This window comes from Harpia harpyja, chromosome 8, assembly GCF_026419915.1.
Source record: "Harpia harpyja isolate bHarHar1 chromosome 8, bHarHar1 primary haplotype, whole genome shotgun sequence".
NCBI classification, from domain to species: Eukaryota; Metazoa; Chordata; class Aves; order Accipitriformes; family Accipitridae; genus Harpia; species Harpia harpyja.
The window spans coordinates 1,135,319-1,162,555 of record NC_068947.1 but is presented as its reverse complement, the minus strand read 5'-3'; the positions used below and the strand labels follow the sequence as shown (position 1 = coordinate 1,162,555).

Genomic DNA, 27,237 nt, shown 5'->3' with positions numbered 1-27,237 from the left:
TGAGCAAATGTATGGTTTGCTGGCTTCTGGTTACTTGTGCACCAGCAGCCATTTCTGCGTGTTAACCAAATCGTTTATTTATGAACAACTTTTATGTATAAAGTATTTGGCCCAGCATGATCACAGGCTTGGGTACTGGGCGTGTGTGGCTTACTAAGATAGAAATAGAAGAACGTAATAATACCAGTTCTGAACACTTTAATTTTTGTCAAAAGTACTTCACACTTCATAAGCCTCTATTTAAAAAAACAGGAAAAGTAAATACCACTACAAAGCATGTTTTGTTGCAATCTGATTCACATAAAAGTTGGGCTTGAGGAGACATCTGTGCTTAAAAATGTCTGAAACCTGGTATGCTATTTGCTATTGACAGAGCTATTATTTTACTCAATTGTCATCTAGTGGACGGACTAGTAGGGTAACACCCTATTACTGGGTGGTTTTGTTGTTGTTTTATGCAGTGAAAATTCACCTTGTTTGATGTCAGTTAGTGATTGCTGGAAGCCAGAAGTGGAAAAGAGCGTGCAGGTTTTTGTTGCGGTTAAAGGGTTGAGAAATAAAAAGGAGCCTGGGAGAAAGGTTGCCCTTACTGGTCCTCTGCCTTTGCAGGGCTGTTCAGCTGCAGTGTGCAGCCTCTGCCCTCATAGGCAATGAAGTAGCTCCTGGGCTGCGGGTAACAGAGACGTGGAGTCGAGCACCTTGGCGGTTCTCCCCCATGAGACAAAGGAGTAATTCCGAGTTTTGTGTGTTGGAAGCAGTGCAGTACGTTGCCGTGTCCTCTCCCCCAGCGCCATCCTGCAGGGCTCGGGCAGGGTGGGCACAGCAGGGCGCTGGTAGCGGGGTCCGTCGGTGGTCCCATGCTGGCAGGGTCATCTGTTGGGTCCAGGGGTCCCAGCTGGGAAGAGCAGGGGTCGGGCTGGAGATGGGGCTACCTGAGACGTAGCCCAGAGCCCAGCCCAGAGGTGGGCAGCAGCCAGCCTGCAACCTCGGTTGGGACCCATCGGTACGGCACTGGTCCCTTCTCTGCACCAGAGGTGTCTTCAGCGGGGCAGTGCCCTGTGAAAACCTCGCTTAATAAATGAGCTGGCTGGTGGGACGGAAAGGACAGACGGGTGCAAGGTCATTTCAGTGTTTACCCAAAACTCTCGTGCTGTCCAGTAGAGCTGTTATGATGTGGGTGATCAGGGTGCTTGGACCTTGGCTTCTGTGGGGACTGCTGAGGTCTTCCAAGTCGTGTGTTCTGGTTTTTGTTTCCCTGCTTCTCTTTTTCCAGTCATAGCAATAGGACACGTTTATGTATATGGTATATACTAAGTAACTATATTGCAAAACAAAAGAAGGGTGATGAAAAGACAGTCTAACTTGAATCTACCAAATTGGTAGATTGCTGGAAGAAAAAAAAAATTAATTCGTTGATAATTTTATGGTATTTCTATAATTGTGTTGTGCAATTCTGTCAGTTTACACCTGCGGTATAGCTGAGAAGTTATTTTTAAAAAAAAAAAACAACAAACTTCTTCAGTTTTGTAGGGTCCAGAATAGGAATTATTTTAAATAATTGAAGATGTTCTTGGAATGAGGAAAGTTTTGTATCTGTCTCTACTCTGTAGCTGTAATCTAAGTTCTGGCAGCCTGTGTGAGGTGGACAGTCTGGTTGTCTCAGGAGAGACCCCAGTGAGGTATTAAGGGCAAAGATAAGGAATGAATTGTAAATACATACTCAGCTATGGCATGACTGTACAGCAAGTTTTATTGGTACAAACGTCATAATAACTGAAGTACTATGTAAAACTAGATCCTTCTGTCTTACTGGTTTCGTGGCATGAAAAGAAAAATAATAAAGTAGGAAAGAACATAGTTTGGGATTTAGTGTTGACATTGGGGCGGGGAAAGATGTTGACGCACAAGTTGTTACAAGAATTAAAACAGGATTATTTTGCTATCTTTTTTGGTGCAAAGTGGATGCTAAGTTATAAGCTTTTGACTGTAAACACCTACGTTCTGGTGCCAAATAAAGCTACGTTTGTTTTATTTGCAGGATCGGTCAGGTTAAATTTCCTGCCAATAAATTGTTTTATTAAAACCACAATTGTGACACATCAGAAAAGGGGGACAGGGAGGAACAATGAACAAGAGAAAATTAAAAAGTAAATTTTAAATAGAAAATACCACCTAACCCATGTACAGGCTAATTGTAGACTTACAAAGTCTAAACACACATTAGAAGAAATTAAGCTAATTGGCCTTCATCTTCCAAAGTGTACAATTACATTGTATTAGCAGTGGATCATTTAATTGTGAAATCATCATTCAAGTGTTTTCAAAATCAATTAGAACAAAGTATTGCCTGCCAAGCATATGTGACCTTCAATTTCTTGCATTCACCATGTATTTACCTCTATTGAGATAAATATTGAAGAGCTTTCTTTTTAACCCAAAGTACACACCCACACCACGTGTTACTAGACTATGTCATAGCATTAAATAAATCTGTATGCCAAAAAAAAGTCTGGCTGCGTGATTAGATTTGGTGTATTCAGTGTGGCATCTCCCACAGGAGAAGATTGTGAGTGTAAATTCAGCAATCATGGTCAACCTTAGTACATTTGTGCTACTGTTCACTTGTGCAAATAATTATCTTTGTTTCCTTTTAGAGCTTGTTATGTTCCGTGCAAATTATTTCTTCAAGCTCATCTGTTATCACCCACTTTTTAGCTAAACATTGCTGTTTTGATAAGCTGCAAGTACTCACAGTTTCTCATTCTGCTTTTTATAAATAACTCAAAAGAAATTACCACTGAAAATTATTCTTCCATTATCGTTGGTCAGTTTATCTTGGCAGTTTAGTGTCATGACACTGGATTAAGCTTCTTTTTAAAGTGCTCATTTTATATGTTGTCTCCTTTCTTTAAGCCTGTCAGTTTAAATGTTGGGCAATTAATTAGATGCTCTGAAAATCAGTGCAGCGTAACATCACATGGTTGTCTCCTAAAAAGTTTAAACTGTGTGTTTAAATGTGTGGCGTTTGGCTAATCTATGTCCTCTCATTTTTTTTCAGTTGTCTTTATTCTATATGAGTTATTCAGAAAATAATGTGCAGAAGAGGTACTGATTTTTCTCTGAACTATTAGGTTATTAAAAAAACAATAGCATGCAGATTTCTGTATTTGTTGTTTTTAGCAACTTCCATAATTTTTGATAGATTTTCTTAAGCTGTTGTGAGTTTTCTTTTTTTCCCAAGGCCATCCTGTTGTGAGTAGCTGGGGCCTTGATGATAGAAACCACTTAATGATGTAGGGTCATCATACACTGAATATGCTGCATTTCTCAAGGTGTGCAAATAAGGACTTTGATGTGGGTTTTAAGTGTCTGGCTACAATTTCGAGACTTCAGTTGTCTGTATTTTTTCAAAAAGAAATGAAGCATAGCGGATCACACCTATCTGTCTGTCCATCCTCCTTTCTTTCCACCAATAATTAGCTGTTGAAGCCATCAGTCAACTTCAACCAAATTTGACAGAAGTTTTGGTCTAAAGGGTGCTGTATTCTTGCAAAGATGATGCCACAGAATGCAGTAAAAGCTTACCCCATATTACATGCCATAAAATTCACCACTCTTAGGAGGGAGAACACTACAATAGAAACTTGCATCTTGATAGACACAATAGAATCTGGTCTCTAGGCACAGCCCCACATGAAATGAGGCTTTTTAGTGCCCTGTAGAGGTTTTTTTCCAAGTCACTTGTTTGAAGAATTTGAGTTACCAGAAAAATAAGATTCTGTGGGCCAGATTTCTAGCTCTGCCCTTACACAGGAATGAGACGAGAAATTCACTGTGCAAAGTGCTACAAATTCAGGTGCAAGAACTAGCAGCATTCGTGTTGCATTCCCAGAGTTGTATACAGAGGCATAAGGACTAAAATAATAGACAAATTTTGTCTTTGAACCAAATAGCTTTTCTTATACTGTGATGGAAGACCCATACAGGCCTTTTAATAGAGGTTTGTGATTTTTGACAAATAGAAACCATGGGTTTTTGTTAAAACATTTTAAATCAATTTCTGCTGGTTTTGTGTAGTGTTTTAAAAGTGTCTGGATGCTGATTTTGAATCACTAACTCTAGCACTTATGTGCCAGTGTTGAACTTTGTTCTGTATCAAGTCAGTCTCCTCCAGATGGTTGAAGGATCAACAGAAATACTCTAAGAAATGTCATTATTTAAGTATGTGTATTTTCTTAAAAAATAACGTTTTGGGCCAGTGCCTCTGATCTCTGAAACAAATTCAGGTAGCAGTCAAAAGAAGACACCATGCCTGTAGAGTGCAAGTGCCTGTGTGTGTCTAAAGGCTGTAAAATAGCTGTGCCAAGGCAAATGCCAGCCAAGTCCCCGTAGTCCTGCCCTGGCGCCCGCAGTGCCTGCCGCACGCTCTGCTGCATCGGGCTTCCCCTGAGCTGGGGCAGAGGCACTCTTGGCATGGCAGTGTAAATTGCACGTTACTGACTTAAATACATCTCTCAGCTCCTTTCTCTTTGGGCCATGAAGGTCGCAAAAGAGGGTGGGAGAGACCTGTGCAAACTGGAGTCTCCCTTCATCCTGTGTACCTTTGCTACATGTCACTGCCAAAGGTTAGACGAACTTTGACAGAAAATACAGAATACAGGACCTGATCTCTGTGCTAAGCACTACTTACTGCAAAGCTTAGTGACCCACTCTGTTTTAATTGGCTTTTTTCTGTTGGCATAAGCATGCCCTGAATCCTGGATTCAGTGTATGTGTTCATCTTTGCATATCATTTAAGCACTTTGCATACAGCTTGGTCACTTTGTACAGGTAGCTTTCACTTCTGTTTTATCCTTTAGTTTTACAGATTTTTGTAAATCTTTGTAAAAGCTCCACAATCTTACACTGGGAGAAAAAAAAAAAGTCCTTTTTTTGAGGCTTGAAAAATCATTAGATGCACAATCTACTCATCTCTCTTGTGTAGAGGAGTGTTGGTTTGGTAAAATACCTTATTTATTTTGCAGCTTAAGAGCTCCACATGTAATGTGATTTGTGTTCTGAATTTGCATAAACAAATAAGACAACTTAGAGCAGCAACTCGGTGAATAATCCTCTGAGAAATTACAGATTAAACAAAGATTTATCTTTTGCAGTGGTAAAAAGGCAGACTTAATCTTTTTAACACTTTTTTAAGCACTGAAAATCCACCTAAATACTACTTAAGAACATAGGTTCACATAACTGTTTCAAGGGATGCAGAAATGATCAGCCCTATTTATGTATCAGTCCATCTGCATGCTGTCCCTTGCCCTTGAAAAATACTCTTCCAGATACTAACTTAGTAGATCTAATGCCTTCTGTCTGTTTCCACAAAATGCAAACATTGCCTTTCCATCAGAACGGAGTAGGATTTAGGCAAGGTGGGCAAGACCCAACGTATCTCAGTGTTAATAGCCGTGACTATGTCTCATTGTCCCTTCGCAGTCTTGGACTCCAAGAAGCTGCCCAGCCCCATGCATAAATTAGGTTGCTTCTGTCACTGTTAAAATAATCTCCACTTTGGGATATTTCCTAGACATCTAGAAGCTCTAAGTAATTCAGACCATTTAACACAGTTCAAGAGTAAGAGTTGTATGAGGTTCTTGCTTTTGGAGCCTTGTCCTTTGGGGGGGGTTGTTTGTTTTTTAACAGAGACAATTAACATTTTCCATGCACGGTGACTAATATTAAATAGTTGGATCAAGAAAAATCATTATAAGTGATCAGACAAAGATGCAAAGGCTGTGTGCGAATATAATATTTTTGTTCTCTTTGGGGCAGTGAGGTTGCCAGCACCTGGTCAAGTAGCAGCAGTGTCTTGCAGGTGGAATTGCATGCACTGAAAGCTTCATGCTCGAGAGTCAGAAGCTCACAGCTAAAGGACAGGTAGAAAACTAGGCAGAAGTTGTAACAAGGACATGTTAGGCTCTTGATGGAAGACTAGAAGGATTAGATTCTCAGACCAGATCAAATAACTGCCTAAGTGACAGAGGGAAAAGTTCATGTTCTGGATTTAAATCGGCAAATAGTCGGATCTCACCACTGAGTTATATGCTTTATTAAGAATTATATCTAGGGGCCAAGACTGGGACATCCAAAAGCAGGAGCTGTATGGAATACACTTTGATAAACTGACCAGAAATATAGTTAAAACTAAAAGTCTATACATAATGCTATTAATATGAAGTACCTTGGTGTAGTACACCTACTAAAATGCAAGAAAAAAGGTTAAAATTAATTGTTAATTGTAAAAGCTTTTCCTCCCTATGAGGATTTACTGTGCATGTTCCTAGAATAAATTGTATGGGTTTGATAATCAATGGATGTTCTTCTCCCTTAAATAAACCTGTGGCAAATATTATTAGTGTGAAGCACAATAAAAGCAACATTTTAACTCTTGCTCCTAATCACAGTCAGCTCCACACAGGATGAAGTTCACTTGATCATGTCCACTCTGGATTAATCGGCTTTTTTTCTTTTTTGAAGCTTTTGCCAAATCGCAGGGAAAACATGCTTTCTGCACCTGGTAGCTGCTTCTGTGTGGAATAATACACTGTGTCAGTGATGCACCAGGTAGGGGCAGAGCAAAGTGGAGGTTATTTAGGTTAGTCCTTGATGGGTGCATGCCATGTTAGTAAGTCATCAACGCTTAATTTTTTTTTTTATAGAAAGATATATAAATGGAAAATTGCAAATGGATTCTTCTTCTGTTAAATGCTCTCTATTCACTTTGCTCACCACAAAAAACAGAAGAGAAACACCCTAAAAAGCCTTCTCCAGATCTTCAGTCATCCCTGACTTAATGATGGAGGACAGAGTATAGTGAGAAATGAAGGTAATGTTTAAATGTTAATTGTACTGTCTAGGAAAAAAAAAAGTAGGCATATAGTGGAAATAAAGGGCATGCTGACAACACTTTGCCTCTCTGTAAGTGTTGTTAGAAGCCAAATATGTTTTCTTGATACTCTAAATATACCTTTTCTACAATTTGGAGAAAATCCCAATGCACAGATATTTCTATTGCAGTTTCTATTAAATTAAACTTGAAATGAAGAAAATGTTAGTTAGTAAAAGGATTTGGCAGAGCACCCCTGTACATACATGTGTAGTGGGTTGTTTAAGGTCAATGCTACATTGTACAAATTGCCACCACTGAAATGCTCATTCATCAAGCCTCTGTATCCCTAGTGTGAGCCCTTTATCTGTAGATAGTAACGTTGTTTTATCATTTCTTCAGTGATTATCCTTAATTTTTTTTAATGACAGTTAATGAGACTATACTGACAGATCTGTGTATTTTTACTCAAGGCTTCATTCAGAAGAACTCTTTCTGGCTGAAATCGGTTTAGAAGCAAGCTGTGGTTTTGCCATGTCACACTTTTGTATGGGTACTTTGACATGGAGGTTAATTACGAGTTTTGTTATAGGACTTCTTTTTGTCTCTACCAACTGGCCCATCTGCAAGCAGTTGCTTTCCTGTGGAGGCCCATGGCCGCCTGCTTTGCCTTCCAGCCCTGCAGGCAGGGACCACACAGGAGGGCTGGGGCTTCCCCCGAAACGCTGTCCTGTGACCCCCAAGTTACTGGAAACTGGAGATTTGCAGCTGCGCTGTACCGGTGCTGTGAAAGTTCCTTTTAGGACAAAAGGAGTTCTGGCAGCAGAATAATGGACTTCAGCGCGCTTCAGTGCCTTGAGCCGGGCAGCTTGACACGTGCTCCAGGCTACTGCCACGGTGGGGAAATCATCCCAACTTTCCTCTTCGCTGTGAAGCACGATTTTAACGAGGGGTCCCGGCTGCCGGCGCGGTGGGCTGCAGGGAGGTCTGGCCTGCGGCTGGAGGCAGCACGACTGCCCGCTGCCGAGGGGGGTATTACTCGGGACGCGAGGCCAGTGACGCCGAGGAGCCTGAGCATGAGGACAGGACTCTGCCCAGTATGCTCGAACTTTTCGGAGTGCGCACGTTGGGTAAGCTCTTTTGTTTCCTCCAGGCAACCATCCTTGCAAGTACAGGCTCCTGTACGCCTTGCTTTTAAATTGCGGCATCAGAAGTTGCCGCAAAGGTTTGAGTAAGTGTTCATCGTTTTCAGTGGGGGAAAAAAAAATAAATCACAGTAAAAGGAGAGGAGTGGGGCACCTCAGCTGCAGGTCATCTCCTTGCCCGTGTGGGGGATACGCAAGATGCAGTGGCTGTAAAGACTTCCACGAAAGCTCTTGCTGCGTGGATCTGGAAAAGCAGTTCTGTGCTCTCTCTTCACTTTTGATGCCTTCATGCACTTCAGCTACCATTTGGGAGAGCAACACAGCAGTGAAAATTGTAAAACCACCAAAGCGTAAGATCACTATTCAGTGCCATACACCAGCAAAGCCAATTAACTTGAATAGGAAGTGGCTTTTAATGTGCATTTGGGGATTACAAGCTAGCTGGAGGTGGGAGAAATGGATACTTACAGTTTCCATCTCATTTGCTGATGCTAAAAATACCTGAATCTCTCAGTGAAACGCTGGTTTTCACTGAGCTCTGGTTATCTAATACCTAATAATAAATATATAACATCAGCAGATGTTAATACGTAGATGTGTATTGCAAGTCCAGAAACACTTTTAACAAGGAACTGTGTGCTAGACTACACTATAGAAGCAAAGGTTTTGTTTCTAGTTCGTTTTGGTAACGAAAATCGTTGGAAAGAAATTGGATTTTTTTGGTTTTGATGTGTATGTTCCTAAAATGAAGTTGTTCAGGTTGAATTTACTGAGATGGAGAAACAAATGTATATGATCCCAGAACATTTCCCTTAGATAATTTTGGCAAAATAACTATGACTCAAGGCTTATTGTCTTACAGTGAGGCTTTTTCTTGCGAAGGTCATAAGGTGAAGTGAACTAGGCAAGCAGTGTTTACAGTGTTTATAGATACTTTCCTTCCAACAAAGGCGTTTTCCATTTATTATGATAGTACGTGAGTGATAGGGCCTCTTATCAGACTTGGGTGGGGCTTCCTGATCCTAACAAGATATTTCCATCTTTTCTGTTTTAACAAAGTAGTTCTGCTGAAGTCAGTGAAACTAGTCTGTGCAAGTTAGTAAATGCATAAATCTTAAATATATGTTGGGGCAATTGCTAATTCAGGACATATGCAGTGAGTGAATGAAAGAAGAAAAAATTTCTGTAGTAGAAAAAAAAATTGTTTCATTTGTAATGTTTATAGCTTTATGGTTTGGGGGTTTGCTTGTTGGTTTAGTATATAATTTCCAGCTAGTGCCAGCAATTATTCCTTGGTGAACCCTACTTCCATCTAGTTTCAAAGTGTTAATTGTGAGTCAGAAGCAGTATTTGTTTTTGTTATTCCTTTTTTTTTTTAATCCATTCCAGAATGCATAGCCTTTCCTTCCAGAAAGTTGCTGATTTGATTCCTGCCCCCCACCCCCTTCCCCCCCTAGACTTTTAAGTTGTTTTTTTTTTTCCCTTGCTCAGGGAACAGGTTTGAAAAGGATGGTTTTCCTTGCACAGTGTGTGTGTGTGTAGGATGAATCCGTTATCAAGATAGTGTCATGAATACATGAATTCCTTTTGGATTACGCTCTTCTCTTGTTTCACTCCTCATTATAAATCTTGTGTAGTTAGGAATTTGAAGGGGGAAAAGGCTATGTTATTATTTTTGGTTAATATTCTTGAGGGCTTTTTCTGATAATATAATTAAAGTTGTGACCGGGTCAATTTTAAAAACCATACTTTTCCTACATCTTAATAAGTGCATCTTCAAATTTGATTATCTGTCTTTTCACTGAGAATTTCTGCTTACTAGAAAAATTATTTTTTTAAAGCAAGAGCTGGGAAGAAAAAAAACACCAAAAACCCAAAACAAAACCCCCAAACCTGAACTCTCCCAAAACCCTCTCAACCCCTGCAAAAAAACCCCCCACAAGGCACCCAAAAAGCTCTGCTTAGACTATTTTAAAGGATAAGTCTTAAAAATCATTCATAGTTGTGATTCTGATGTTGTGCAGTGTCCTTTTTTTAATAAAACAGCTCTGGTAATTGTCCATAAACTTAACTTAGATTGTACTGCAAATGTGTACTCAAATCAGTTGCAATTAAGAAAATGACTAGACATTTTGGTAACACCAATTATAAATAAATGAAAATCTTCAGCCCCCCCCCCCCCCCCATTTTCTTCTCCTTTCATCTAATTTCAGAATTTTTAGTCAACTCTTGACTTTTTTGTACAAATATCTTGATGCTAAATTCTGCTTCTCCTGATATTCTGCAAAAGATAAAATTCTCGAGACTTGCACGAGAGCAGGAGTGGCATGAATATCTGGTTGGGTCCCTGCCTGCCAGGTTGCTCTGGAGCCAGCAGTAGACTTGTGCCTACTTTGATCCATGGCTACTAGGGCGGTAGCTACTTTGAAACTAGCATTAGAGCACTCAAGAACTGTTAGCTAAGGCTCTGGACATAATATTTACATATATGAACGTTTTATTTTGTATTAAAATTTTATACGAGGCTAGTAACAGTAGTTGCCCATTTGTCTTCTAGCAGAGGAATGATCCCATTGGTAACTAATTGCTGGATGAAAGATGTATAATAAGCAAAAGGAAACTCCCTTCTTTTTTGTCTCCTTTCTCCCTCCCCCTTGTGAATCAAGAGTCTTGGAAAGTGTTATTAACGCAGAGAAAGAGAGTGTAATATAGTCCCTTGGAGTAGGATGGAGAGGCAGGTCTGTCCTTTATCCCTATTTACCATCTGTGTCTTTGCACAGGCTTTATTCTGCAGCATGTAAAATCTGATGTACGTGTCCACCATTTAATAGTTCGTTAACTCAGCACGTGTGTTTGCATGTATGCTACAAAGATGAACTTTCTCAAAGAAATGACACTACTTCTAAAAGTGCTTGAGAATAGTTTTTCATTTAACCTTCGTGTGAAGTTACTGAAGGTGTTTTCAAGTTAGCTGCAGTCATACAATGAATACAAAAATAGCTATGAAATTGAATTTGTGTGTTCAAGTATATCAGCATCTGCTATTAAAATTACTATTCATGAATAGTAAAAGATTGCAGAACACAAGATTAAGAATAAAATTTTTATATCTGCGTGAATAAAAGTTTTCTTCATGCATAATATGCATTCACATATATACAGACTTTTCTTTTTGAAGATAAAATTTTTCAATTGTGGTAAGGTTGAAAGGAATAATTGGGATCTGTATTGACAAAGGTAGGAATACAGATTTTTTTAAAGTAACTGCTGAACTTAGAAATTATATATTTGACCTTCTGTCTTCATAAACTGAAGTGATGGCAGGGTTTATTCTGAAGAAACTGAAGCTAAAAAAACCAAACAACAAAAACATGGTTAAGTTACGGCTGAATCTCCACCATTCGGCTCCCTTTTTGTGCAATTTTTGTAATTATGTGCAGTAAGAAGCTGAAGGGACAGGCTAGAAGGGGAGGAAGATCCTACCTACAGATTCCAAATGGGTCTGGGGACCGGTGTAGTTTGAAAAATACAGCTATAAATGTTCGTGCGTGTTAAATCTGGGAGAGAGATGCTGGCAAGCTCTGGTTAAGCCTCCGGACTCCTTTCTGCCCAAGAGATTACAGAAGCACATGAATAAAACGGCAGTGTAGAACACACATGACGTAATGCTGCCGCTCTGTACGCGCTTACCGTGTGGTGGGCTGTCTAGCAGGGGCCTGTTCAGTAAACTAAAATATTAATCTAGTATTACTATTTATCTAGTGTTTTAATAAGTAAAAACATTCTGCTAATGTATCTTATCAGTTCTCCGAGTGATGTTGAGATACATCTGCTGTGTCTGCATGATACTGGAGTCTCCATGGGGCACTGTTAGGGCTGCACACACTGTTAATACCTACAGCATGCAATCCGGTGGAGCTGATGAGGTGTCTGTGGGCGCATGCAGAACTGAAAAGAGCTGCCTTTTACATTTTAGTAACTTTTTTCTCCTCGTGTAGTAATTAAGATATTTTTGTTGTTACACGTGATCACCAAATGACCTATATATACTTTATGTATAATTTTAAAGTTATTGGGCCAGCATTTTGGAGTGATTTCACCTTAAACTTAAACATACAAGTAGGGTATATTTTGCTACTGTAATCTTTGTCTAAGTGTGGTGTACAGCTGAAGTTCTTGATTCTACAGAAAAATTTGAAAATCCAGGGTGGGGATCACAAACGTAAAGCAGTGTCCTATATGTTTAACTGGAGCGTGCAGGTCCCTGACAGCTTCTCTGTCCGATCTGCCAGGCCACCTCTCAGACAATTAGCCTGGGGTGTCTGAAATGTCACTGGTTTTGGCAACTGAGTCTGCCTTTAATGACTTCATCTACCTAACATCTTTATAACAACAGATAGCCATCCTGGTGTTTTAATTAGACAGAATGGAAAATGTCCCTTTTTTCTTTTCTGCTTATATTTGAAATCCAGCCTGGCAAACATAAAAATAAAATTAAGTAGCTGAAACTGGAAAAATTCTGATTCTTTATATTTAGATTTTTGAGTGCAATACAATAAAGAGCTTTTTTAATTAAAGAAAACTTTTAAAAAGACAATTATCAAAAAAGAGGACAATCCACTCAATCTTAGTGAACATACTTGCAAAGCCCTTGTGGTGTTTGCGTGTTGGCTCTACCTGAAAGCCTCTCAGTAATATACCATAATTAAAACTTAGAAGAAGTGCCTTTTGCCAATAGAAAGTGTCATCCAGGTACAGTCACATGCAGTTTCATGCCTTTTTCCTGCTCAGAGAATAGTCAGTAACTGAAAACTTAACATTTCTTCATTCAATAGTATCCAGAGGGAAGCAGTGGCAGGTGGAAAGGTCTGTTCTTTATTGCCTCAGAGAACAGTCTCAAGGGAGACAAAGCAGGTTTTTAGGGAGCAAAATCTTGATTTTATAGATTGAGATTATATTACGTGAAACAACAGAGCTTGCCAGCAGGACGGTGGGTGTAAGCGCAGTGGTATCTCGGGCTGGTCTGGTGTGCTCTAGAGACCAACTGACCACATTCCTGGCAAGGCCACCCACTGGCAGAACTGCATCCAAACCGGGAGTTTCACCAACACAGCAACGTCAGTCTAGGTGACACGTACTGTGGCAAAGGTCTAAAACGTTGGGACGGTCTCATGTAGAATGGGCAGAGGTCTAAATATGTTGAACAAGAGCACGTAGGACGGCCAAAGGTCTAGGTATGTTGAACACTGTTAACGTAGAGCTGGCCTCGGATCCCCGCTGGCTTTCCTTCTGTGTTGGGATCCCTGCTGTCAAGGGCTGCGATATCTGCTATATATAAATACATCACGAAACCAAATACCGTGGGATATTATAAAGGACAGAAGTGTATGTGGGTTCAACAACAAAGTAGGAAAAAAATAAAAATTAATGGAGGCCCTACCTGCTGGCAGTTACTCAGGTGCAAATTTCAGGAGAGGAGGTGTCCAAGCAGCCGGTTGGTCCTTCTGAAATGTACTCTCAGCTTCCAATAACCTGATTGTCCTGCTCGAGTACTTGTTTTCTCAACCAGAAACAGGATACGGATTTCAAAAGACAGAGGTTTCCTTGCGTCTCATCGGGACAGGACAACCTTCCTCTCCGTCTTGAGCAACCACCAAGAGGCTTACGCAATTGGTATGTGGAGCAGAGTGTGCGTGGACATGTTCTGGCCCTGTTTCCATCAGTCTGAATAGGTTTCTCTTGCCCTTCGAAAAGGGTTGAAGCAGCAATTAACATGTCAGGTTTTTACTTCTGTGAATATTTATTTCAAAGTAACTTTAAAGTACTGAAAGAGTCCTGCAGCATTAGCTGGTGTATTACTGCTGCAGGACTGCTGCTGACATTTTAACCAGTTTTAAGTTATAGTCTTTTTCTTTAGAAATCCTGCTTGTAACAAAGTCCCAGATGAGCAGCTGGCCCTCTTCGGTCGAAAAATGAGGCACAATCTCAAGGAATTAGCCCCGCAGTTAGATGCATGCCTTTGAGAGTGGGGACTCTTTGGAAAAGGGGCTTTTGGGCAGGGCTGGGCAATGGAGTAGAAGTAGCAGCAATTTGTGTGTGCGTGTGCACGCGCTTCCTTACAGTAAAATCTTTGATATTGTTACTTGGGCGGTTTCCTTATTCTCCTGCAAGTCTGGGAATAAAGGGTTCTTAGAGATTTTTCTGCCAGTTTTTGTATGCATTACTCCGGTTGGCAGAAGGCACAACCAGCCCGCGTTTACGTCCTCTTACACACGTTGTTTGCTGCTACATGCCTTCCTCACTGAGGGATCAGAGGCTGAGCTGTAAGTATGAGGAAGGCTCAGGATAAAGCTGAGCATACAGACTGTTAACCTGAGGTCACTTATCCCAGGGAAAGCTGCTTCGCTGTGGGGTTTGGGTTTCACTCCAGCCTCTCTGTGCCCTCTGCTGGCAGTTTCCCTGCCGAAACAGAGACGGAGTTACGTTATCTTCGTGCTAGGCTCACCCCTGCTAGCTTGCTGTTTGCAGTCTGCTTTACCAAACACAACTTGAATTCCTGTCATTAATCAAATTTCTTGCCACAGGTAACTGCTCTGCCCATTACATTTATAATGTATATTATATGAAGATGTGTAGTAAATATGCTAATTTTGGCTTTAAAAAAAACATCCCAAGGTACAAGTTATTACCCAGGGAATAGTTATTCTGTCGTTCAAAGCTATATTTACTTTTTGAAGGCAAGCAAATTTCTGGTTTTTGACAGGCATGCTGATTCGTGAAGTCAAGTACTCGAGTTAAGAAATACTAGTATTGAGGATGCCTGTGCTATTTTAATGCTACCCTTGCTGCATGCATATGCGTTTTGATGCCTGTACTTATTAGATTGCATACTATTTTCTTCCACACATTTTTTTGCACGCTGGTGTGTCACACATGTAATGAGCAGCAATTCCATGTATTTGTTGTTTTACCTGTGACATAGCCAAGTCTGGAGTGCTATTCTCCAAGACAGACTTCAGATTATAGTTCTGCCTACTTTCCAGTTTCAGAAAGAAATGAAGCAAGAAGCACTAATCACTTTGAACTTGGTTCACCTCTTGAGGAGGTGCATCCTATGCACTGAATAAGCGAAAGGACCTAAAAGGAAAAAATGCATAATTTATGTGTAAAAGGAGGCAAAATAAGGATTGTACAGACTGCTTCAATTCTGATACATCCTCATTCCTTAAGTGTCTGGCATTACAGCCTTGATCTTCTTTTAATATTACCTGAGCGGGATTGGGACATCCAAACTCTTGAGAAAGCCAACATGAAAAATTGTGCATCAACTTTGGATAGCTATAGTAGTTGTGAGCAAGGCTGGAGCTTTTAGATCCACTTCTGCCAGTTGCATTCATGAGGCAATCAAAGCAGAGATAAGTTTGCTGTAATTTTATTGACAAGCGTAATGGGATGTATTTTTGCCAGTGGGTTTCATAGAAGTTGCTGAAAGCAGGTGATGAGAGTAAGTGCAGGGTTTTGTGAACATAATCCATGGACGTGGACTGTCTTGCTGTTCCTCTCCCCATCCCTCCAGCTTATCCCCATCCTGGTTTCCATTCTTCAGGTTCCACCTCTCCATCTGAGTTGCATCCCTTGCTGCAGAAGACCTTAGCTCCTGCCTCTGCTTGCCTCTTTCCCTTTCTCCAGCCTCGACTTGCTCCCAAGCTCAATCTTCCCTCTTTGGGCTCTTGATCCAGTCTTGATCTCGCCTCCTCTGCTGCTTCTAGCCGAAATTGTAGGTTTCGTGCTCTTTTGACTTTTAGATCACTGAAAACCTTTCCATTGGAGCTGTAATTTAGCTATGCTGACAACAGGACTCCCCTTCTTGACTTCTTATTGCAGGCCCCTTCAAAGTAGTTGCAAACCTTCGCCACGGTTGCTTTACTGAGCCGCCTCCTCTTCTCTCCTCCCTGCTTGTCAAATCTGACAATAAATGGCAGCCAAGCGAACAAGCAAGCAGGCTAGTATGGAAGTAGGATGAGTCTTCGCTAATAAATAGATCTGTATTTGACCCACAAATTCTAGTTGTAATTAACCAGCTGGGAGCTATAATCGCAATTTTCCAGAGGCCTGGTTGCCGTCAGGTAGTCGCCGTATGTGTGTGCAGAGGAGGATTAGAGATGGTGTTTGAAGGTGCTGCTGGGGGAAAAAGCAAGCTGTTGTTCTAATGGGAGACAGCTGAGACCTGCGTTTTTCACCGGTCACAAGGGACCACCGAGGCTGGTTTTCATTCTTCCTACAGAACCGTGCGTTTTACAGAACGGCACTTGCTACGCAGAACCTTTGCTCCCGCAGGCAGGGTGCCCTCGGAGAGGAGCCTGCAAGTGTGGCTTTTCAGGAAGAGTCGGGGCTACAGTCTAAGTCACTTTTCTGCTCACATTTATCTGATAAAATTAACAACTGCAGTTCTTAGAGCAGAAGGGAAGGGGACTTAATTATAATTCAGTAACTCAGTAGGGAGCCCAAATAATGATTGCAGAGGATGTAAACTGTGCCGTGAGACGCTGCGCCTGTTTGCACTGCAGCCCTGCTAAGACCCCAGGAGATCCTGAAAACAAAGAGAGAAAGGAGGGCACTGGAGGCCCCGTCAGCCGTTTTGGAAGGACACCATTCTCTAGCTGGTCTATCGAGTCACTAGCTGGTGAGCTTACCTGTGGTATTGCAGAAGGTCCATCCAAGGTCCGTCTGGCTGCTCGTTCCAGGGCACGCAGGCAGGTGACCCTGCGGCACCTCGTGTGTCACGGTCTGCCTGCCTGCCTGCCTTCTTAAACTGGGCTTTTCGGTGGCTCATGCTGTGCAAAAGAACTGGGGTGTCTGGATCCAGGTACAAAACATCCGTAGGCAACCTCCTCCCAAACAAGTAACCTGCTTTTAGATGCCAACCCAAGGAGGAAACAAAGTGTTTCCTACTTGGAAAAGAGGGCAGGAGGGCTGCTGCCTCCGTAGCCTCATCCAGCACTAATTGCTGGTTGCTGAAACGAGCTGGTGCTGGTGGTTTCCTGTGGGCAAGGAAGCTGTGGGGCTGTGTTAAGCCATAAATATGAAGGCTGGGACTCCACATAGCATTAGACTATGAGAGCTGCATACACCTTTTACTGCTTTCCTGAACTACCTTTTTCTTTTTTAGCCAAAAACTTTAAAATGAGGTTATTAACAAAGATGAATACATGTTAATTGCATCCTTATGGTTTTTCTCAAGAAAGTTTTAAATTTTGAAACAAGCACTAACAGCATGCTTGTTTGCTCCGAGAAGAGGAGTCAGGCATTTACACTGAGGAACTCTGCTTGGAGTTCGGCAGTAGGTAGGAGACTGTGCTCAAGATGTAGCCAAATCCCAGCTTGTTAGCCTGCCTGCATACAAGTGCAAAGTCGTTTTTGGTGTTGGAGCTGTTAAACGCAGTAGATTTGATTTATTTTTTGTGGATTTTTTTTAGTTCTTTTGGATGTTTCTTTAGTTTTACTAACACTTTTTTAACACTTTTTTTTTCCTCTCCCTCTCTGACTTCAGCCATTGACGGATTTCTAAAAACTGATGAAAGACAAAGACTGGCAAAGGAGAGAAGAGAAGAAAGGGAGAAATACCTTGGTAAGATGGCAGGAGGTGTATGTATTATTTATGTATACGTGTTAATAGGCTTAAGTTACTAACATGACATTTTTTCTGTTCTGAATTTTAAACGTTGTGGTTTAGTCTGTTCCTAGTCTTTATCGATTATATTACTACTTTTACATTAAATAATAAACATTAAATTAATTTGTCTTCGTTGATTTCCATTCGAGTATTTAATATTCTATAGTTACAAGTTGACTTTCTTCTTTGATCTATTTACTTTTGAATATAGGTTTATGTGCAAGATACTGACTGTTAGGATTCTGATTTGTAAAAATACCAAATAAGCCTTGAATAATATTCAGGATAATATGTAGGATGATTTGGTGAAACAGCCTCAATTTTAGTTTATTAAGTTTTAGCCATATTAAGAGATATCATGGAGTTGTTAAGTATGACATAAAGCAGATACTTTTCCATAAGTTTTAAAATGGTTAATTTTTCAAGAGAATGAGAAAAATTATTAATTCGTTTCCTAAATAACATAAGCATTGTTTTCAGAATTTTTAAAAAAGTCAGTTGTTTTTAATCTACTAATACCTCCAGGGAAATGTTGAGGAAATTGCAAATTATATATATATTAAATAAATAAATAAGGGGGGGGTGTGTGTATAGAGTTAATTTCATACATATATATGAATGGAATTAACTGTTCAAGATTTGTTTTGGACTTTATATATACATACGTGTGTGTATATATATAAAAAAAAATGTTGGACAGTTAGCTTCACTTTTCCTCATTGTAATAACAAGAAAAGCCAGTGGCACTGTTCCTTAAGGTTACCTGACAATACTTATCAGAAGGAATTGTCAGTGTTTTATGATTTTGTAAAATTTAAGCTAGGTATATATTTTGAGGAAGTGTCAACTAAAACAGTATGGATACCTGTGAGAAGAATCATAGGAAAATACTGGTTTTCTTGCAATAAACAAACAAACAAACTGTTGACCATTTCTTGGCAAAACCTGAGGCTTGAGACCAGTGACTTGACATTTTTTAGTACCATGGGCTTGGTGAGCAAGATTGCTTTTGGTAGTTCCTGTGAAAATCTGCTGGTGTTTAGTACTTAATCTCCCCAGAGGTTCTGTCTGTATGGGGCGTGCACCAGCCTGAGCTGTAGCTCGCACCTCTTCCAGGTATAATCAGTCCAGATTATCTCTTCTGTCCTCTTGATTATCTGGTTCCCAAGAAAGTGACATGATAGGTAGATTGGAAAGGACTTGGATTAAAAAGTAGAAGAGGAGATGAGAGGGAAACTGAAAGCTGGAGAATCTGGGAGTGGTTGGCCCAGGGGATTTGCAAGGTGTTAGCTGCAGTTCTTGTCCCCAGACGTCATACCTGCCTTCTGGAAACATATTTTTTTAGGGTTAAGACCATTTCTAGAATGGGGAGTTCTGGGTTTTGGTCACAGTTTGTCTGTGGCAAATTTCTTTTAGAAGTTCAGAAAAAAGCAGTGAGTTCCCCAGAAGAACAGATCTTTATGGAGCCAGCAGGTACTTTGCAGCAATACGGAATAACCTTTTCACCAAAGCCAGAACTCATTAATCAGTGCTTTAGTATCCCTAAATTAAGGAATAGGAATTGTATGTTTGATGACGGAATGGTTTGCTTCTCTGTCCGGAACCAGTCCCAGGTTTCACCTCCTTACTCAGAAGGTAATCTTGCCGCAATCTCTGGACACCTCACTTTAGTTTTGGTTTTTATCAACTCGAGCATGCTGTTTTCACCTGCTCTACCTGGCATGGCTAGTAGTCATTAACAATTAGCAACTGGTCACTTGTCTTCCATGGTCTCTGAGGTAACTCTTTATCTGTCGACAAATCTGATTCTTCATGCGTACAAGTCCAAGCTCGGCTCCAGCACTGACACCCCTCTCATACTGCCCTGTCCTGTGGGGGGAGGAATACTGAATTTTCATAAGGCAAAAGGGGAAGACAGCATCAACTGTATTTCTAACAAGAATAAGGTAGAAGGCATTCTGTAAAGCAGGTTGGATGCGAGGGAGAAGTATTTTAGGAGGATCCGGTATTCAAGGGAAAGAAATGCAACTGTTGGAAAAGGATCTGGTGTTGGAGGGAGTCTGGCTTTAAACCAAGGGCTTGAGGGTGGAGTGGGGCTAAGAGGGGTTGAGGGTCATGGCTGTGGTTAAAGAGCCTGGGGGCAGGAGCTGGGGGAAAAAGGCTCACCTTAGAAGAGGGAATTGAGGTGGCTGGGCAAGAGCCTAGGACTGGTGGGAAGATTCTGAGAGCGAGCTAGAATGGTGAAAATTTGCTGTACAAGGAAACAGGAACTGAAAAAGCAGACTGAGGCTGAATAGCTGAGCAGGATGAAGGACTAGCTCTTGTATAAACAGTGTTAATTCTGGCTTTCCCTAACTTTCAAGTTCCTAGCCTGGCAACTCTGAGAATATTCCTTCTTTGATATCGGCTGTATGTATGTTGGTACGTGACATTACAGGCTTGCGTGTATGTAGGCATGCTTACTGAACTCCTCTTTCCTGCCTTTTTATGGAATACACTTGCATGAGAAGTGGATTTTTCCTCATCATTTGTCACATTAACTTCTGCTATGTAAACCTGAAGCAACAGTCCTGTATGTAATGTTGCAGTCTGAATTTCTGTAACAAGAAGCTAATGTCTTGAGAAGATTATGACTCCAGTTGGAATAAGCAACTGGGCAAACCCTCAATAACAGAAGTAATTTTTTTTTTTCATGCAAAGAGGCAGACGTGGATAACGATGTAGCACCAAACTGTGAACAGAATGGTGTATTTCCAAAGCTTCATAGCAAGTTTAGCTTATGTTGTTTTCACATATTTATTTTGAAGGCAGCCCCATAATGAGAAGCACAGTTCTAAAGAAATTCCAAGGGCTTTTGCTTCAACATGTATAACTGATTCACTTTAAAACCTACTGGGAACATTTGTTATATCCGAAAAAAGAATTTGGCTTTAAGCTACAGAGGGATTTGAAACATTAAAAAAAAAAAACAACAAAAAAAGAGTTGTTAACTATTCTGTACACTGTTTTTACATAGGTAAGGGGCACAAACCATCACCTTGTGTACAAAGGGCTTCCCTATTTATTTATTGAGCAAATCACTTGGTTTACTAATCATTCCAGCACTTCTGTGCACTATATTTTTTATCTTAGTGGACTAAAACCCTGTGTACTTGTATTTGTTGTTTTACTCTATTGTGCCGTGTTATCAAATAATTTTAAAGCAGGTGTAAATTTGCATGAAGTGAAATGCACCTTTTTGTCTGCCTAAGCTGCTAGGGAACAGCAGATACTGGAGAAGGAGAGAAGAGCAAAACTTCAATATGAAAAGCAAATGGAGGAGCGATGGAGAAGACTGGAGGAACAGAGGCAGAGAGAGGAGCAGAAGAGAGCAGCTGTTGAAGAAAAACGGAGACAAAAGCTTAAAGAGGAGGAGGTAAGGTCCACTGCGAGGTGTATGGCAGAGCAACTGTGTGGTAGCATTAAACATAGCTCAATATTGACATGCATTAAATGTTGATTTCTTTTTTTGTCCCAGAGACATGTGGGCATTACTTTGGGAACTGCAACCGCACATCACCATAGCTATAAATACTCTATTACTGCTTGTATATCAAAAACATTTTCCAAAGCTTTTTTCTCTCTTGATTTTTGTCTGATCTCATAGAACAGTCATCTACTTACGCTCACATATCTGGGACTCTCTCAGATGATAAAGCACCAGCTTTCCAGAAGGTAGCTTTTAAAGATGAGTGTTTCCATAAACTGGCAAGATTTTTCTTACTGTTTTGTTTACTGTCCATGAAACTGAACTGTTTATGAAAACGTTTTGGTTTTCCTCAGTAATATAAAATCAGAAATTCTTACTTAACCCAGTGAAGAATCTAGGTTGGTTTAAAATTCTAGCACAGAACAGAATTAATAACCTATCTTTTGAAGCATCTTCATACCCCTCCTCTCTTCTACTCTCCCTGCTGAGATCGCTTAAAGTTCTTTTTTGCTCCAGTGAGTCCGATTTCTGATGCAGATCTCTGAATGCAGTGTGCGTGTGTGTGTCTCTCTGCATGACATTCTGTAGAAAACACTAGCACTGCAACTGATAAAGAAGTAATGATTTTTGGAAAAGGGGGCAGTGGGGTAAAAAAAAAAAAAAAGGCCAAAAGAAGATATTTCCCTAGTTCCTAGATAAAAAGGCTCTAGAAATCTACAGTTATTAACCTTCCTTTTTTTCTGCCCCCCATCTTTTGATCAAAATATCCTTTGCAAAAGAGGTAAAACACTTCTGCATGGGATCAGAATAACATACTGCTGTCCACTGAAATTTTTTTGTTGTTTGATTTTTCACTTTAACCTGAAGAGAATATTATGTCCTGCCATTCCTCTTTCAACTGTAACATACTGATTGTGGTTTCTGCATAATAGCTGAAAATTCATTTTAAAATATTTTGTCATGTATCTTGTTTCAAGTTTTGGCAAGAAAAATGGCAAACCCAGAAACAAACGGTAGGAGATCTCTCTCCTTCTGTGGTAACATTATTGACCTGACGTGCTCCTTCCCCAGCATTTCCTACTGTAATAACCTTTTGTGGCTAAGCAAAATTGACCCCCTTCATGGGAGTTGTCAGGGTAAGTGGTAAGTACAGAAACTTCCAAAACCCTATCCTCAAAATTTGCACCAGAGCGGGAGAGGTGTGGGAAGAGTGAGTGACTGCCTGCTTTGCTTTCCCTGCCTGCATGGTTTGCCTGTGCTGGAGAAGTCGGAGCAGGGCTGTCGGACGTGAGGGAGGCTGTGCCAGCTCAGACCCAAAGGTCCGCTCAGTGGGGACCCCGTCTCCTGTAATGGCCTCCTGCACTTGCCCAGAGGTGGGCGTAAGAAGACTGAGCACACAGTGATGTTTCTCCCAAGTATCAGCGAGGCTGTTGCAGCTCCCCAACACCCCGTACAGGTGATGGGAGACTTCTCTCGTGGTGAGAGAAAGGCTTGCTGCCTCCAAGTGTTTGGTCCTGATATGAATGCCACTCCTAGCTCTGCTCACTGAGCTGTTCTTCAAGGTTAAACTGTCCTAAACCTTTCAGGAGCAGGTCTGGCTCCTTTCCCTTTCCTTTCCCCCCTCTGCCCAGGTTGAGGAACCTGAGGGAAGGCTACATGGGCAGGAGGACAGGAGAGGATGCTTGTTTGGGGATGGATTAGATCTGGTGGGAGGACAAATCTGGGAGCCTCTGAAGGAGGGGGAGGGTACATGGGGGAGTAATCTGTAGAACAGGGGAGGACAAGGGAAGAAGGAAATTGGGAAAAGGAGACACCAGCACCTCCTGGCTTCCCTTCATGGTTACTTGTCATTACCTCATTTCTCGAATTCCACTTGAATTGTACTAAAGGATCTGCCAAATCTGCGCTTCCCCCCCCCCAACTCTTCTGACGAGCCCCTCAAACCCTCTATGTGTAGTAGCAGTGGAGGTCTGAGTAAGGATGGTGGTGAAGTTCCAGATCCCAGGGCATTGGAAGTTACTGCTCCTGAGTCATTCTAGACGTTTGAGGCCGCCTTTACTGGAAGAACTTTGAAACCCCTATTTCCCACACCTGTGTTTGGGGAAGGCGGTGCCCTGGCCAGTGAGCCAGTATACTGCAGCATGTCTTCAGTGTTTCTCCTTTTAATACTGGTTTGTGCTGGGTGGGGACTGGAGCACCCATTTTACCTCTTCATCAGGTGTCTGAAGGGCCAAGTAGAGGGATTTTCTTCCTTGCTCCCTGCCTTATTGGTTGTCCTTTATATCTTCCTTAAGTCTTTTTTCCTTGCTTTTTAACACAGCAGAAAGCAGTGCATGTTTGTGATAGGAAGAGGTTATATAAACATCTCTCTAGAAAATATTGTTGTTGCTTCTCTAAGAGTTTTAGAGAAATTAACGGATCTTGAACTATGGGGCTTGTTGGATTCCTACATCGGAGCATCCCCTGCTTGGCTGTTCTGCATGCAAAGGACTTCTCAAAGAGGAATACTTTTTCCCTTCTACAGTGCCAGATAAGAGATGGTGGTTTTAAAGTCTGTGTTGGTGGGAATGGAGGTGTTCTGGCAGAGTTCTCCTCTGGGGCAGCTGGAGCTTGTTGCAGAGCACAGTGGAAGTGTGTCCAGTTCCTCAAACAGGAACCAACGAAACGTGTCTGAAAATCATCCTGTCTACATTGACTGCACCTTTCTTACCTGTAGAGGTCTTCAGTAGCTCTGCCCTTTCCGCCATATTACTTTTAAAGCTGCCTGCTTCCTTTAGTAAAAGCACTCCCTGAGCCTTGAGGAAAGAAGTGTGGTGTTGTGCAACAGAAGCAATTGAAGAGTTGCTTTTAACAGTAAGTAGCCAGTGGCTTTGGGACTGGATAAAAGCAAAGCTCATTCTCATTCTGTTAAAATAATTTTTTCCGTTTCCCTATCTTAAACTTCCATGTGACTTGGAAATACCTTGCAAATAAATGTCTAGCTGTACACAGGGTACTGGGAAGTCTCTGTAGAAGCTGTGTTTTTCTATTCTTGTATTCCGTAAGACAATATGAGCATCACTTGTACAGGCCATGTCAAGGATACTAGTGTGAATAAGAACAATAACATCCATCTAGTCCAAGATCCATTTTTAATGAAACCATCAGATTTATTTTAAAAGGAAATTGATAAAATTAGTATTGATCCTACCAATATACTAACGTTCAAATGAACCACTACTGGTAGACGGCATCAAATCTAATCCAGCACTCAGACTTGAAAGGTTGATGTAACAACTGCTAAATAGAAAAGAATATCCTGAAGCATTGGAGAGATTGTTTCGGTGCACATGCACTATTTGTAAAAAGTATGCACTTAAACACAAGGGTAAAAAAGCTCTCAAGATGATGTAGCATTAATTACTTAGTATATTGTAATTCAAAGTTAATTACTTTTTGAATTATAGTATATGGAAATAACAACTGCTTTCCAAACATACTTTGGCAATTCATATACTGAGTGGCGCTCAGTTGCACAAGTAACACAAAAATTTTGCTGCAAACTGCTTGAGATTGCTATGCAAGCAGTCTCTCAGTTTGCTGTGCGGTGGACATGAGAAGAGTTTAGTCCTCATTACAACACTGACTGTCCTCTGCTCCCTCCCTGCCGTTACTTGCTGCTGCTGCTGCAGCTCCCCATGTACCTTAACGCAGAGCCTTCATTTGTACGATGTTGTTCTTTGATGCACACGCCCTTAATGTGCACCTGTCATTGTAATTGGTTGAGAGCAGAAATTAGTTCTATTCAGAAAGGTAGTTAAATTTAAAAATACTGTATCACTTTTTAATGTGTTCTTCAAATAGAAAATAACAGAGCTCTTTTGTTGCTATGTGGAAGAGCCACTCAAAAGATGAAGCCAACTGATAATATCAGGAAACAGTGAGCTGCTTGTATACAGTGCTGATGAATATATAAAGTGAAGAGGAAGAGATTTTTTGGCTCTTTTGGATGTTTGTATTGTAGGCATAAGGTAGATTGTTTTACAGTTGTTTGCACAAATTATTTTAAGTCGTAATACTTGTAAAATTAATTTTTTTCCTTGTTTTCACATCAGTGTCACGTTTTACATAGAGAAAAGGAAAGTACTTCAGTCAAATTACTTGTATTCTCACTATTGGTTTTTAGGTTTGTTTGGTTTTGTTTTGGGTTTGTTGTTTGGGTTTTTTTTAATTCAGACAGTGCAAACATTTGTTCTGTTGCTTAGTCAGAGGAGAACCTGGATGAATAACTATAGAAAGTAACATGTGTATCTTAGATACTAGCAGTAGATGGCTCTCTTTTTATGGTTTTACTCATTCTTAACTTAAGCTACACACAAAGCTTGTACATTATAGGTTTTTGAGGAAGCTCACTATATCTTTAGTGCGGAGATTATTTCCCCTATCTATAGCTGTTAAAGTTCCTAAAGGAGGATCATGTGGATAGTTTGATATGTTTTTAAGAAGCTGCTTAATCTGTAACATAGACAGGAAGGGTTTTGCACATTGTTTGCTGATGAAGGAATGCTTTGTCCTGTTGTTTAGTTTTCGTCACAGACCAGATTATTAATGTATGAGTTGTTTATGCTATGCTTCCATGTGTCTTATTGTTTTCTTTGGCTTTTTAGTTTTGTGCTAACTTAAACTGTTTTTTAAATAACTATCCTTTCTGTGTGAAAAATGGCCTTCATATTGTTCTTTATCTAAGCTGCATCTGCAGGGTTTCATGAGGTTTAATAATTATGTTCTATAGTGCTTTAATGAAAGGCTCTTTGCAAATGAAAATAAAAGATCCTCTCCACATCATGTAATTGAAGATTTCAACCTCAGATTGTAGGTAGTATGGGCTTTCAAATATGTATGAAAAATAATTTAATTTCTTTAATCTATTTCATCATGCATTTTATTCTTAAAACAGCACTTTCATAGTAGGTGGTGTAAGTGTATTCTGTAGTTTGCAGACTACAGAATATTGCTGGTCCTTGCTCCAAGCAGTATTAAAAAAAAAAACAAAAAAACAAGCCAAATATAAATCACACGGGTAATTGAAACTTGACTGCTTTCATCTTATCTTTTATGATTAATGTATAACAATATTCATTAGATATGGAAAGAAAGAAAGATTCTGTATAAGTGTATGCTTTAATGAGAAAGAAATGGGAGGGTGATTTTCCTTTGTAAAGAGTGTGGGTAGAAAGGTGTATTGGGGCAAGATGCACAGTAGAAGAAAGTAACGAAAAGAGGCAGACAGCAGAGAAGAACTGGTGATGAAACAGGAGGTGAGGTTTGGAAAGAGTAAGTACAGAAAAGGGACTCACAGAATTAAATTAATGTTGGGAGGTGGGAAGTTAAAAGCAAGAAGTGTGAACTTGAAATGCAAAGCCAGCACACACAGGTTTTAAACATGAAAATTGCATCATCAAGGAGCAAGAGAAGAAAGACTGTAGCAAACCAAGTCAGAGGGGAGTGACTTTGGGTTCCAGAGAGTGGAAAATTGCATTCTTTTCATGCCCAAAGTACAGACAAGAAGTGATAGGATGTTCAAAACTGTGGGGTTTTTCTGTGCTGTTGCGGAAGAGGCTGTGCTTAAGCTCTGTGATGTTTTGTGTGTTTGCTCTGTAGGGAGAAAAAGAAGGAGGGAAGAGACAGAGCGTTTGTGTGCCTGCCTGGACGCTGATGGCACTGACTAGACAGAAGGGTGGAAAAAGCGGGGCATGGGTGGAAAAAGCGGGGCATGGGGGGAAGCAGCTGCCTGCTTTCAGTGGTCTTTGCATGATGTTACCTGATAGACTGTGACCTAAAGACATAGAAGGGAGACAAAACTGAAGTGAGAGCTCAAAACACATGACTGAAAGATTGTCTTCCTGGATATGGCAGCAGAAATTGTAACAGCAAGGTGGGTTACCTGGCTGAAAGGTAACAGGGACAGGATTGCTGAGAATGATAGAAAGGGTATGCGAGAATTGCCTTTTTTCGCTTATTGTATAGAGTGTAATATAATGGAATTCTTTATGGCACAAGTGATTTATAATAAAATTAAGAGAAGAGAGCTTAAAGA

At 40.6% G+C, this 27,237-nt stretch overlaps 1 protein-coding gene across 7 annotated transcripts in view; it reads left to right on the top strand.

The window, feature by feature from the left end:
- The window catches only part of MAP7D2 (MAP7 domain containing 2), an 86,269-nt gene that overhangs the window by 30,026 nt on the left and 29,006 nt on the right, over nucleotides 1-27,237 (top strand). For 4 of the 7 annotated variants that reach the window (XM_052793820.1, XM_052793817.1, XM_052793818.1 and 1 more), the window contains exons 1-3: nucleotides 17,279-17,363; nucleotides 17,570-17,647; nucleotides 20,944-21,107. In XM_052793820.1, the coding sequence (XP_052649780.1) occupies nucleotides 17,294-17,363; nucleotides 17,570-17,647; nucleotides 20,944-21,107 (312 nt within the window). In that variant the 5' untranslated portion in view covers nucleotides 17,279-17,293. Of the gene's footprint in view, nucleotides 1-7,829; nucleotides 8,005-17,278; nucleotides 17,364-17,569; nucleotides 17,648-20,055; nucleotides 20,114-20,943; nucleotides 21,108-27,237 lie in introns of those variants that run through there. The other 3 variants (XM_052793822.1, XM_052793819.1, XM_052793815.1) reach the window with 3 other exon arrangements.